Source organism: Merops nubicus, unplaced genomic scaffold, assembly GCF_000691845.1.
Source record: "Merops nubicus isolate BGI_N331 unplaced genomic scaffold, ASM69184v1 scaffold8983, whole genome shotgun sequence".
In the NCBI taxonomy this organism is placed as follows: Eukaryota; Metazoa; Chordata; class Aves; order Coraciiformes; family Meropidae; genus Merops; species Merops nubicus.
In genome coordinates, this window is record NW_008598238.1 from 92,011 (window position 1) to 105,530 (window position 13,520).

At 40.6% G+C, this 13,520-nt stretch overlaps 1 protein-coding gene across 1 annotated transcript in view; it reads left to right on the top strand.

Annotated features, from left to right (window-relative positions):
• MYO16 (myosin XVI) overlaps window positions 1–7,573 on the top strand; it is a gene marked incomplete at its 5' end in the record, with an annotated part of 96,585 nt that extends 89,012 nt beyond the window's left edge. The window contains one exon of the mRNA XM_008936983.1: window positions 7,340–7,573. Within this exon, the coding sequence (XP_008935231.1) occupies window positions 7,340–7,573 (234 nt within the window). The remainder of the gene's footprint in view (window positions 1–7,339) is intronic.
• Between the last annotated feature and the right edge of the window lie 5,947 nt (window positions 7,574–13,520).

Sequence of the window (13,520 nt, forward strand, 5' to 3'; positions counted from 1 at the left end):
GTTGGAGGAAGAATAAAATAACTGAGAGAGAAGGTAAATAATGACATGGAATAGGGGATTCAGAAAGGGGAAAGAAGGAAGAGCCAGAGAGAGGAAAAAAGAAAAAAAGCAAACCAGAGATGTGAGAAAAAAAGACTAAAAAGACTGTAAGAAAATCAGGAGAGAACCAAGGACAGAGTGGTGGGATAAAAGAGAGAGGGACTAAGAAATAAAAAAGCAGAAAGTCTATGTGATCTTCCAGGTATGAAATTCATCTTCTTACACCTATCAACGTGATCTTTTATGCTCCATAAAATAAAAATAACTGTCCTAATCCACCTGCACCTCTAGGTTGCCATCCCAGCCTCCTGCAGATCCAGCCACGTGAGAAGAGAGGTAGAAACTCTCCCACGGCAGGGTGCAAAGCCTCTTTGTGCAGTTTGCCTTTCCAACAGCTGAGTGTTGGCTTATTTGTGATGAGCTGGTCTCACACCCGTGCAGCACCCTGTGGAAATGCTCCCAGAACATGACACAAATAATCAAGCAGCTTGCTATCCTAATAGTTTAATATCAAACAATACCCTTGGTGTAAGATTTTGGTTACCCACTTCTGAAACGTGTTTGTTCTGTCACGTGCTCAAAGAGGTAATATAAAAAATTATGGTTATTATTTTCATACATTGTTATATAAAAAAAAATCTGCAAACAATCTGCAGTCTTATCTCCTCTGTTTTGCTTAAAGCCCATGGTGCAGGTTGGCAGATTGGAGGCATGTAGGAGCCAACGTCTGACAGGGAAAAATTGGAAATGTCTTTTCATCTTCGTGAAGAATGTATTTATTGTTTCATTATAGCTTCAGCCCTAGCTCTTATTTCATGAAACCTCATTCCTTTCAGCAGCCTCTTCTCTCAGAAAGAGCTGCATATTCATTATAGTCTCAAGGGCCTTCTTTGTTCCTACCTGATTTAATATTTGTTGCCAATCACTTCTTTTGTTGACTGTTCAAATGTTTGGGCTTTTTTTTTTAAAAAAAATGTGTTGCTACCCCCCCTGCCCATTGCCATGGTTCTGAACATTGGGCTCTAAGAGTTGTTATTAATGTCTGTCATGTTTGCCTCTTAGCTGGAAGTAATCTTTGAGCATCTTTGGAGTAAAATGTGGCAATCAAACAAGTCTGGTGTTATTAAAAAAATCACTAACGCCTTGGCAAACACGTAACATGCAAGAGGAGACATAGGCTGTGATATATTTATCACTGCTCTGAAGCTGCATAGTCCCCTAAATTGTTTTTTTGTTTATTGTTTTGACAGTGATGTCAAAGAATACAGACAAAAATCAGGTCTTGCAACACACTGCAGCTTTATTTTTAGAGGACTTCCAGTCAAAACTGTGTTCCTGGTATCTTAAATGCTCTGAGGTGACACATATAGGATAAATTCATCAGCAGGTACAAAACCTTTTGGTTTTCTATCAAGGGCTGATGTCCCTGTCCTCAGCAAGGATGTCCTAGATCTGGCTGCTGTGACTTCCACAGGGAAAGGGCAGATTCTCCTCTTTGGAACAGCAGATGCCACAGCCAGCTCCCTGCACGTTCCTGGTCCCTTTTCTGCCTCCACTGCTCCATGCAAATATGGGTTGGTGATTATTTTTGTAGTTGCTTCAAAAGCATTATGGCAAAGCCAGTCTCTGGTCAAGTCACATCCCTGCATTGATGCCACAAAGCAGCAGAGATCAGTTTGATGCCACAAAGCAGCAGAGATCAGTTAAGCAGCACCATGATTCCATTTTTCAGATATTTTTCATGAGCCATGTAAAAAGTGGTGTTGGCATTGGCAGGTCAGCTCCTCTGAAGAGCTCTGTGATAAAATTATTTGTTTTCAGAACTCCTCTGGAGAACTGCAAAGTCTTTATCCTGAACATCATCTTTTTCTTAAGCAGCAGAGGCCAATTAGGAGGATGCTCTGAAGGTTTTAATGAGTGTTGTGTAGTCACTTTAGCAGGTAGGAGAAATATTACCTTAGAGGAAAAAAAATAAACCAGTATGTTTCAATATTTGTCTGTGTTTTAGGCAGTCTGGAAAGGTGTCATTTTTGTAGCTGACATCAGAAATACAGAGCTGAAAGAAACTCAGCCAAAACAAATAATAATAAATAATTAATTGAAACACAGAAGACCCAAATAAGTAAATAAACTACATCCCTGTTTGGAATGTCTGGGCTTGCCCAGCTCTATTCCCAGCTCAGGTAGAGTGCCTGATGTGTGCGCTCTCATCTATTATTTATTATCAAACATTCCCTACCTTGTTCTAACACTTTCTGCCAGGTTACAGCTTAGAGCTGTACTCAAGAGTTCTGTGCTGATTTTATTTTGCAAAGATCTGATATCTTTGATTGCTGCAATCCCTCCAAGCTGTATGGAAGATGAGGAACCCAACTGAGAATACTCTGGTCGCAGGGGTGTAGCTACTTCACAGAGGGAAGGGCATGAAAGTGCAGAAGAGCAAGGTCTGCTTGTAGAAATAAAATGTATTTCTGCAAAGAATTGAAATTAAAAATCACCAAAAAATGAAGAATACCTCCCCTTCCCTCCAAAAAAACAAACAAAACCCCCCAACAAGCCAGAAAACCCCAAGAATATGAGAGAAAATCAGATAACTTACACCAGCAATAGAATAGCAGTTAGATAAAGAATATCAAATCTTCTGTCTGCAGCACACCAATGGTGAAATCAATTAATTGATTGGAAAACCAATTTAAAATCAGCAATTTTTAAATATCAGCAGTTGTTAAATGTCAGCAAACTTTTCTGTGTCGTCTGTATAACACCTGTTCTAAAGGTAGTTTATTCTTTTGATGTGATAAGAAATTTTATCTGAGAGAGAATTGGGTTTTGTTTAGAACAAAGTGAAATATATATATAGATATATATTTAACTCTCCTTATTTGGCATACCTCCTCCAAAACTCTTCCAGATTTCCCATTTTCTCCTTTCCAATAAACCCATTTGCCACCCATGGGCAGAGTTTTATTTTTGGACCTTGCAAGGTTGCTCCAACACAAAGAAAAACCATCAGCACTTTACCAGAAGGATTAGCTAAAATAAGTTTATTGATGCATATCACACATGAAGTTATTATATCCAGTGGGTCTAAATTTGCCAAAAAAAAAAGCATGTTGCAGCATCCACAAGACTATCCCATGAATCAGCTTGGATCCCAGTGGTATATTTGTATCTGAAGATTTTTAATTGGAATTTAGAAGCATGTAAACTCATTTATCATAGCTGCTGCCTGCTCCCTGCTGGGGTCTGACATAGCCAGTGCAGGTTTCTCAATCAAACACCAATTTACATATTGATTTGATTTATGTTGAATGCTTGCCCAGGCTTCTTAACACACCCTTGGTTTTCTGCATGCTTTCCCCTTGTATCTTTAAATGGGTATTAGATTGGTAAATAATGTGTAGGCTGGCAGATTTTTTCTTCCTTGACTGAAGAATTGGTGGATAACCAATCCTTTCCTGACCTATGTTTTTCATAAATCTAGGAAAAAATCTAATATATCTGTTTGAGCCAGAAGAGTCAGGGTGTTGGAGAGGTTGCACTGTGCCTGCCCTGGAGTTTGGAAGGAAAAAGCTGTGACATGGATGTTGGGAAGCAGTTGCTGTAGGGGCTCATCAGATGCCAAAGGAAAACAAAGACTAAGCCATTAAAGTGCTGTAGAGATTTGTGAGAGGTGCACGCCTGCCACAGGCTGCCTCAAAACGTGTTGGTGCTCCTGGTAATCACACACAGTAAAAATCATTTCCAGAATTCCTGAAATTGTGTCTTTCAGTTTCAAATGAGAGGTGAGAACATCTCGATCACTTCTGGCTTTAAAGCTGGTGACCCACTGGAGTTTTTGAGACACTTTTAAGGGCTCTAATAAAGATAACTCTGAGTCACCTATTGGCTGAAGGTTGCTCTGCTTACATTTTTAGGCAGCCTACAAACTGGAGAAGGTTAAAAACATGGATTTTGGCAAGGCATTTCTAAGATCATGATGATAATTTATCATCAACATTTGACTTTTATTGCATAGTTCACTTTAGAGCCTGATAAAAGTTTAGAAAGGTAAAATCAGTGTTGGTCTAGACTCAATCTCCCCATGGATTCCATGGTGGGACCTCAGCTTTGCTAACATTTTATAAGAGTAATGGAGGAGAAACATAATAATGCTGCAATAATTAATTATGAGCATCTACTGACAGTTACTTTATACATCAACATTGACAAATCTATTAAAGAAAATGATTGGCAATATTTCTCTGAAGGGGAAATATGGCCTAGATACCTCATGCAAATGTCTCAGGAGCAGAGGTTTATACACTAGCCCTGTCCTTAAATGGTGCTGTGATTTAAAAATCTGGTTTTTGTGGCCCTTTTATGTCTACATTGAGGAATTTCACTAAAACTTACAGAAAGAACTAAAATCAGAAGTGTAATGAAACACACAGAGCTACTTTTCTTGCAGAGAACATTATGTTTTAACAGTCAAGAAGGTGATTAAATACTTGAATAGTAGTAGAAGAATCAATGCAATCACAAATGACCAAAAAAAAAATTCCTAGAGTACAATATACATATCTTTGAAAAAGTAAATCCTACATTTGGTCAGGGAGAGAGCATAATGAGGTGAATTACTCAGAAAAATCTACTAATGCAAATTCATAAGTCTCTGTTTGGCAGGCAGTTAATATCCTATGTTGGTTAATATCCTGTGTTGCATTTTACACACAATATAAGTTCTTTTTGACTTCTGAGTGCTACAGAATATCCTCTGTGAAATTATAGATTGTGATCTCTTAAAGCAGGGTGGATTTCCTGAGGTTCTAGAGCCAAATCTTTAAATAACTCAAATTAATTTGAAATGTACCTGTTAATCTTTTTATTTGGTGTACCTTTTCTGACAAATAATTTAGAAATCTGAAATGTTCAGCTTTCCATAATTAAAAAGCAGAATTTTTTTAACTAGTTGAAGAAATAAGACTATAATTTAAATAATTTATTGATTTACAGAAACTTGTGTTGATTCTAAGACAAAGTTGGGATCCAGTATGGCTGCTTTAGGCTGTAAAGTGGAATTTATACAGAATTTAGAAGCCTAAATGACTTCAATGCCTAAATGATAGAACTCAAATCAATGTGTTCTGATTTTGCAAGCCAGTCCAACCTCTAGACGATGGTGGAAGTCCTTCCATGTGGGCAGGAAAATCCTGCTCTACAGCTGGTACCATCTCTGCTCCTTAGTGGTTGATGTTGCATGCTCAGTGTTCATTGAAGAGCTTGGTAGTCTGAAAGGAATTACTTCCTACACACCTCATTCACCCTTCACAAAATACTGGCAGGGGATATAGAATAATGATGAAGAAAAGTAGCTTGCTGTTTTACCTTGTGCTTCATGTAAAATTATTCAGCAAATCTTTTATCCAGTGAATATGTAGGACAGATCTTTAGCTTGTCACAGGTCTAATCATGAATGGAAGGGATATCCTTCTATTCAAATAGATCTAATCAAACTAATTGATTCATTAAAAGCTCTGCCATTTCTTGTGTATCTTCCCCCATTTCATTTGTCTTCTAATTTTTCCTAACCACACTGGCAAAGAAAAAAAAGAAAAATAAAGTGTTTTGTTACACAAGAAGTTTCTGACATTCTTCTAACAATCTCTGAAACATTTCATTTTCCTCTAAGCCACTGAGATGCCCTGTTGCATTTTCTGTAAGCATAAAAGCAACGAGGATTTTGATGTCATAGTGGGGTGAAATTGGGGATGGCACCCAAATGTACTTTAATTGTCTTTCAAACACTTCCACTGTACTTGAAATTATAATAACTTTTATTAAGACATTATATAGGTTAATGCATTTCTCTTTGAAGGATCAGCCAACCCAAAATTAAGCAGATTCCCCACCAATCATAGAATCATAGAATCCTTTAGGTTGGAAGAGACCTCCAAGATCATCAAGTCCAACCCTCAAGCCAACACTACGAAGTACTCTCCCAAAACAGATCAGAATCTGTCAGGGCTGGAAGGGACCACAAGGATCCCCCAGTTCCAACCCCTCTGCCATGAGCAGGGACACCTCCCACTAGATCAGGCTGCCCAGAGCCTCACCCAGCCTGGCCTTAAAGACCCCCAGGGATGGGGCCTCAACCCCCTCCCTGGGCAACCCATTCCAGGGTCTCACCACTCTCCTGGGGAAGAACTTCTTCCTCACATCCAGCCTGAATCTGCCCACTGCCAGCTTTGCCCCATTCCCCCCAGTCCTGTCACTACCTGAGAGCCTAAAAAGTCCCTCCCCAGCTTTCCTGTAGGCCCCTTAAGATACTGGAAGGCCACAATAAGGTCACATCCATTTAGAAACAAAACCTTGCTGCTCCTGCAGGCTGCTGTTTTCTCTGTGTAAAGGAGTAAATAGTCTGGGAGTACAACAGTTTAAAGTCCAGGTTGTTAGAAATCTGGATACTCCTCACTGCAGGGAGTCTGAACAGTGTTCCAGAGGATTGTGTCCATGTACCCTCTGCTGACAGAGGGGGGTTTTGGCACCTGCTTCATACAAATTCAGTTCCGTGACTTTCAGCCACGAGACTGAAACAAGGCAACTCTAAATCACTGATTTGCTTTATTTTCAGTGTAAAGAGTGGGGAGTGAGTGCAGTGAGCTAAGCACATCATTTTAAACCCTCTTGGAGGGTTTTTTAAACCTCTCCTTGGAGGACAAGATTGCTTCACATTCTTAACAGGGTTGTTTGAGCTGTTTTCTTTCAGCTGTAGCACAAATGAGAGCAGCTTTCCCCCAGTGGATGTGTAGAACTTGAGTGCTTACCCACATGCATCTATTTATTTAATTGTAGATATTAGAATGGGAGCACTCACAGCCACTCCCCATCCCAAATGGCTAAACCAGGGCCCTCTGTCCCAGGATTTCTGTTCATCATCCTACTAGAACGTGTGGACAAGCTTATCCTGATCCATGGTGCCCTTTGCAAATAACAGCTGGAGAGCAGAAGGTGATTCCCTCCTCACACAGGGCTTGGCAGCCTAAAATACATCTCATGGATTCAAGGGAAGGTTGTTTTGCTGTAAGTCATTCTTCTGTAGACAGCATTAGGATGTCACTGAGCTCTTGACAGAGAAGATGTGAAAAGGGCACCTGAATCTGCCCTGCCTACAGGGTTACACCCAGGACAAGAGGCAGAGGATCCTGTGTGGAGCCTCACTGAACGTGCACATTGCAGTTGTACGCTGCTGGGAAAATGAACTTTATCCACCTATTATTGTCATTAATAATAATTATTATTATTTCCTTCTCACTAACAGGTTATTCACCAGCTCAGACTGTCCGAGAATGAGAGCGTGGCTCTGCAAGAACTTCTGGACTGGAGGAGGAAGCTGTGTGAAGAGAGAGAAGACTGGCAGCAAATCTTGCACAACACTGAGCAGAGGATCACAGCCCCACCTCCACCTCCTTGCAAAAAGCCAACGCTGCTGAAGAAGGTGGAGGAGACCTCCTGCAACAGGCTCTCCTCGGGGCTATGGGATACCAGCATGTGATCTCAGTGTTTGCAGACTGTTAGGAGCAAAACCATCTCATGACTTGATGCTGCACAATCAGCAGGTTTTCCTCCCCCTCACAAGGTGTGCAGGGATTTTTTTATAAGCACTCATTCAGAAGCACAGGATGGAGGAGCTGTTGAGAGCTGTCGTGTGTGTTTGCCCTTCATATAGACCCCCCCTATGCACAGATGTGTGCATCTGTGAGGATGGGTGTTGTCTGTATGGAGACAAGCTGCACCACAAGAACTCAAGTTGAAAAGTACAAGACAACCACTTGGATTTCTCCCCTGCACAATGAGGAGTGATGTGGAGCAGACTGATGGGGAGAAGTGCCTGACAGAGGTTTTGGGGAGGTCAGGAGGGTCTGTGTGCACACTGTACAGCTGTTTTGTATAGTACAGAAATACCACGTTTCTTGTTCCTTCATGAATGGTTTTATTCTATGACATGTATACATATATATATATTTCTCTGTAGATGTCTGTGTTCTGTTGGCGTTGCAAACCTGAGGATTATTGACATGTTTATTACTGGTGTTTTATAACTTTATGCAATTGGTGCTGTCGTTCTTTCTTCAAAATACAGGTAATAAACCCAGTACTCTCATTTTCCCTTCATAGCTCCTCTTTAACAACAGACCAAACAGTTTCAACGGTGTGTTGTTTTTATTCAGAACTGCCAATATCCTTCCTAAAATCCAACCCTAAAATTCTTGCCAAGCTCCTACGTCCAGATGTGATTTGATGCTCTTCACAGCCATGAAGTAGAGAGCATGACTGGGTTTTTATTTTTCCCAGCAGACCTGTGTTTCTGAGCGTGTGAACTGTGGATTCTGCAGGGACATCTCAAATATCATTTCATTCTGGGTTATCTACAATAATGAGCCCCTCCTTTAGATCATGAGTCTGGCTTGGAATTCATACCTGATGGTGCCTGAGGTCGGGTGTCAGTGGAAAGATACATAATGGTAATGAGGTATGAAAATAGGGCTGTGATTTACTGTTTCAAGCCAGAAGGCTTTATGGAGATGGGTCTATCAGAGGATTATGTCCTCACGGTGGTACAGTGATGCATTTATACCTCAAATTTCATGTAATGAGATGGTTTCAGAAATTGGAATATTCTAGCTGGCGAACACGAGCTCGGAGAGGTAACATTAATTTATGAGGAACATGCTGCTGGAGACTGAGCTACTGCTCAGCAGTCTTTGAAATGCTGCTTTGCCACTAAAAGGTGTAATTTATATGTACACACAGGTATTTTGTCAGGGGCTGCTTATTTTAAGCTCTCAGAGTATGTAAAGCCAGTGTGAAACACTTTTCTTGGCTGCTTGCCCCCTTCCTATTGGGATCCAGGAAAAAGTGCTTGTAATTTTGCAAGTGGATGTAAAACTAATATTTCCAAATGTAAGATAGGTTTTAAAAAAAAAGTGAGCTCACTCTTGGCTGGAGGTTGTTAGGAAATAAAAAAAACTCCTGCTTAGAGAAGTGGGTTTTTCCATCACCTCTGACAGAAGCTTCAAGCAGGCTGACTGGTGAGAAGCAGTCACATGCTGGTTGGGTTGGTTTTGCAGGGAAGCAGCAAAACTCAAATTGTTCCCACGAGTATCATCAAGCTGTAGGCAGAATTAAGCACTTGCTCTTGCTGGAGATTAAAAGAGACATTCTGAGTGGACAAGGAAGGGGAGATAGCAGGTGAGATTTGGAATTTTACCACTGTTTTCTTCACAGAAGTCCTCTCTAAGATTATCCATTTCTATTTCATGGAGAAGCAGGGACTTCAGAGTCTGAATCTTTCCTTCAGCAGATACACAGGGCCACAGATGATGACTTTACCCAGGAGGGGCAGCTAACCCTGGTGAGGTCCTGCAGAAAACAACCCTCACCTGCTAAGCAATTACATCAGAACCAGGCTTTGCCTGGAAGAATTGAGGTTTCTGGGTTTTTTCTCAGCTAATCAGGGACACACTCTGTGAGAGGGAAATGAAATGGCTCCAAAACTGGATGCAAGTGAGCTAATTAAACCTTGCAACTCCATTGCCTCCAGGCTGGGAGTTGTGATCCCTGTATGGCACAGCATCACTCCACAGAGCCAGAATGATGCCCACAGCCCTGAACACTGCACTGAGACCTGCAGACGTGCCCTCGGGCTTGCTGCTCCTCAGATGAGCCTGGCAAATAGTCCTCTGGCAAGCTCTGTCCTGTTGCTAACTCATCCCCTCTACCTCACTGGGCAACTGGTAGCCATCAATCCACAGCAGCGAGCTGCAAAAACTGACTGAGAGGCCAGATGGGGTCGTGCCAAGGGACCTCCTGCAGCACAGAGCTGGCTCTTGGTAAGGTGAGCTCGTGTTGTCTCCAGACAACCCTCTTGGGATGTGGGATTTCCCTGAGGGGAGAGAATACATTTGTCAAATGGGCTTGAGAATGGAGTTTAAAGTGGGATGTGGCTCCAATGCACACTGGTGTTTGCAATGCCTGCTGGAAGCTGTGTGAGCCCTGAGCAGCCTCAGCTGCAGGAGCCCAAATGAGGTCTAAGGAATCTTCTTGCTCCTCTTTCAGAGCCTGTATTGTGGACTGTTGACTGCTTTATGGCAGTAGGAACCAAGTGTGGAGAGTGGTGTGGAGCTTTCCTAGCAGTTTGATCAATACAGTGAGGCAGGAGAAGCCAGAAACCTGATTTCATTCCCCAGACTGTGAGCAAAGCAGATGATTCCCCTTGTGCAGAAAGCCTTTCTTCTGGTTTTTTTTTCAAACTTAACTAAGACATATATTTTTGGAGGCTCTTCCTTGAAGTGTGTTGTCACAGTGCACTAGGAGAAACTCCCCAGCAGAAGATGTGAGCCCTTTTTGGTTTTTAATTTAGTTATTCATTCCAACCTATGGCTTTTTCCTTAAGATTTTTTTTTTCCAGCTACTCCATTAAAATCCACTGATCTAGGAATAAAGCATTTGTGTTAAAACATGTTTTAAATATTTCTCTCAGGGCACTAAGACACTCCAGAGTGTTACTTATGATGTCATAATTCACACCTAACATATTCATTGGTCCCTTGGCCTTTGGCCTCGTGCCTAACAATGCAGTTGGTGGGGAGTTATTATACCATAATTCACACCCTACTGTGTCTTATTGCTTAAATAACCCGAACCCCAGAGGTGTCTTAAAGCTACCATTAAAGTTTATATTGTGTATCAAAATGTGTTTACAGGGCTGGGAAAATATACTATTGACATTTTGAAATGGTGAGGGGTAGTTTGAGCAGAACTGTACAGGGCTTGTAAATTAATCTCCCCAGTGGAGTGTGCACCAGCCATTAGTTTTTCTTGAGCCTATGAAATCCTCTCTTGCACATTAAAAAATAGCTTAGAATGGAAAGGAAAAAAAAAAAAGCCTTATGAATTTAATATTCTAAAGGGAAAGATTAAACTCTACGAGCATGCTAATGCCCTTAATGTCCAATGAGCAATCTAAAATGTATTTATCCTTGCAATAAAGCAGTTTCAGGAAGCAGGGGTTATCCTCAGATAATCACTCCTCCACAGTGTGCCTTATTGCTGCATTTTTAATATGGGAGACAAACAAAACTTCTGACAAATCCATCTGTCCTTCAGCAGAAGAAAAATCAGGTGTGTGCTACGCTGTCAAAGCCAAGGGAATTCTGAAACCATATTAAACCATAATAACAGAAAAGCAACAACTGTTGGCAGGAGGAATTTTTAAAGCTTGTAAACCTCACGTATTACTCTTGAAACAGCACTTGGTGTGTTTTAGTTGCTGTAGTTACTTTCCTACTGCAGATTCTAAGCAAAACTTTACTTTTAAAAACTGATTTAGACGTCCAGAGAAACACATGCACCAATATTTTACCAAAAAAAAACCCCAACCTGTGTACAGCATGAAGTGATGAGCCTTTTAAACGTTTGTATTGTTTACAAAACAATAGCCTGCTTGTTGGATGAGTGAATCACATTGGCCTATTTGCCAGTGATCCTTTTTGATCCAAGAGGTTGGCTTATTTTCGTGAATAACTTGATCATTCTGCAGATCCTTTGTGTGTGGGACAGAGAATTTCATTCACTTGTTAAGACAGAGTAATAGATTGTAGCCTAGTTCTAAAGTGGTAGTAATTAGCCTTATTCATTGTAGTTTTTAATTCTGCTCTGTGCTATTGACACCCCAATAATCCTGTTAACTCTTATCTCTAAAGCCTGCTAAGATCTGAAATGCTCTGAGGAACCTAAAAGAAGTTTTGCCATTCACTTGTTAAACAATAAATGTAACTAAACTCTGTATAAAGTCAGTTTTCCAGGGTGGTATTAAACATTTCATGGCTTTGTGTTCTAAACATCTAGTTTTTAAGAAGCAAACAGGACCTGAGCATCACCATTGGACAGTAGCTGAACAAAACAGGAGGGCAAGAAGGAAATGCTTCTCTTTCAGCTTTGCTGTTCTCTGTACACTCAGGTTTTTCATTTTGGGAGGAAATAAATAAATCCCAGTGCTGACTTCCACTGTGGCTGTGAGAATTAGCTCATTAGCAAAGACTGCCTGTCCTCCCAGCTCTGCTTGGGGCCTCTCCTCCATCTCGAGGACGTTTGCTGAATTTGGCCACGTCGTGGATTTTGCTGTGAAGTGGCTTAGGCAAAGATCTTGATGATCTTAATGATCTGAAAGGTCTCCTCCAACCTAAAGGGTTCTATGATTCAAGATTTTGTCAAGTCATGATTTGGCTTCTTGAGGCTTCTTGATTTATTACAGTAAACAAGAAAACCCATCTTGAACTAGCTAGAAGTACTCAACCATAAGTAGCTTGGTTTGGTTCTCATATGTCTGAATAAAATCTCCTCTTAGACCTTTCTAATTTTCTTTCCTGTGAACTTAGGTTAATTTTCAAGCAGGCTTTTGTAGGGAGGTCAGGATGGGATTGTTCTCCCAAGGAACAAGTGACAGGACAAGAAGAAACAGCCTCAAGTTGCACCACGAGGGGTTTAGGTTGGACATTAGGAAAAATCTTCTTCACCAAAGGGGTTGTCAGGCTCAAAGGTATCTTTGAACTCACTACCTGTGATGATAGATGGAGAAAAAAGAGAAAAATTAAATAAATAAAAAGAAAAAGAAGTGTTTAAATGAAATTACATTAATTAAAAATTAGTTAAAAATTAGGTTAATTTTTGAAATGAAACACTCTTCTTTAAAAATACTGAAATAGAATATTTCAATGTTTTCAACATGTTTTTCACCTTTTCCAGCTTAAAAAGAAGTGTTCAAATGAAATTACAGCGAAACCTTTAGGTTAATTTTTGAAATGAAACATTCTTCTTTAAAAATACTGAAATAGAATATTTCAATGTTTTCAACATGTTTTTCACCTTTTCCAGCTGGTTCTATGATTCTGTTAGCTCATGCTTGTACCCTCACTGGTTGTATTTGAGCTCTGGGCCCTTCTCAGTCTACACAGCTACGTAGTCAGTGGTCTCCTGTAATCATTAGATTAGAGAAAAAAAAAGTGCTGAATCTGTCATACACGCCCAAAGAAAGTGCAGAAATGTGCTCCAGGCTCTTTCTAATTCCTGCTTAATACAAATTGCTTAAATATTTCTGAAAATGAGAATGGGAATGTAACTCTCTCAGTGTCCAGATGTGAAGAAAGTAGGCTGGAAAGCTGTGGCAGAGAAATAGCCACAGCTGTTAAATGAACAGCTATGGAGGTATAGCTCCTATATCTCACAACCTTGTATAACCTGCTGGTCAGGAAAATATTCCAAAAAGTAGGGAAGTGGATGTCACATACTTTGAGGAAGATAAGTCCATGTAGGTTGTTTGGATTAAACCCATCTCTAGCTGGTTTGGGTACAGACCCTCCCTAACAGACTGGTCTGAGCCTCACAAATGAGCTGGGCAAGAGGATGTCTGGTGTTTGAATGTGACAGGAGTAGGACAGAGC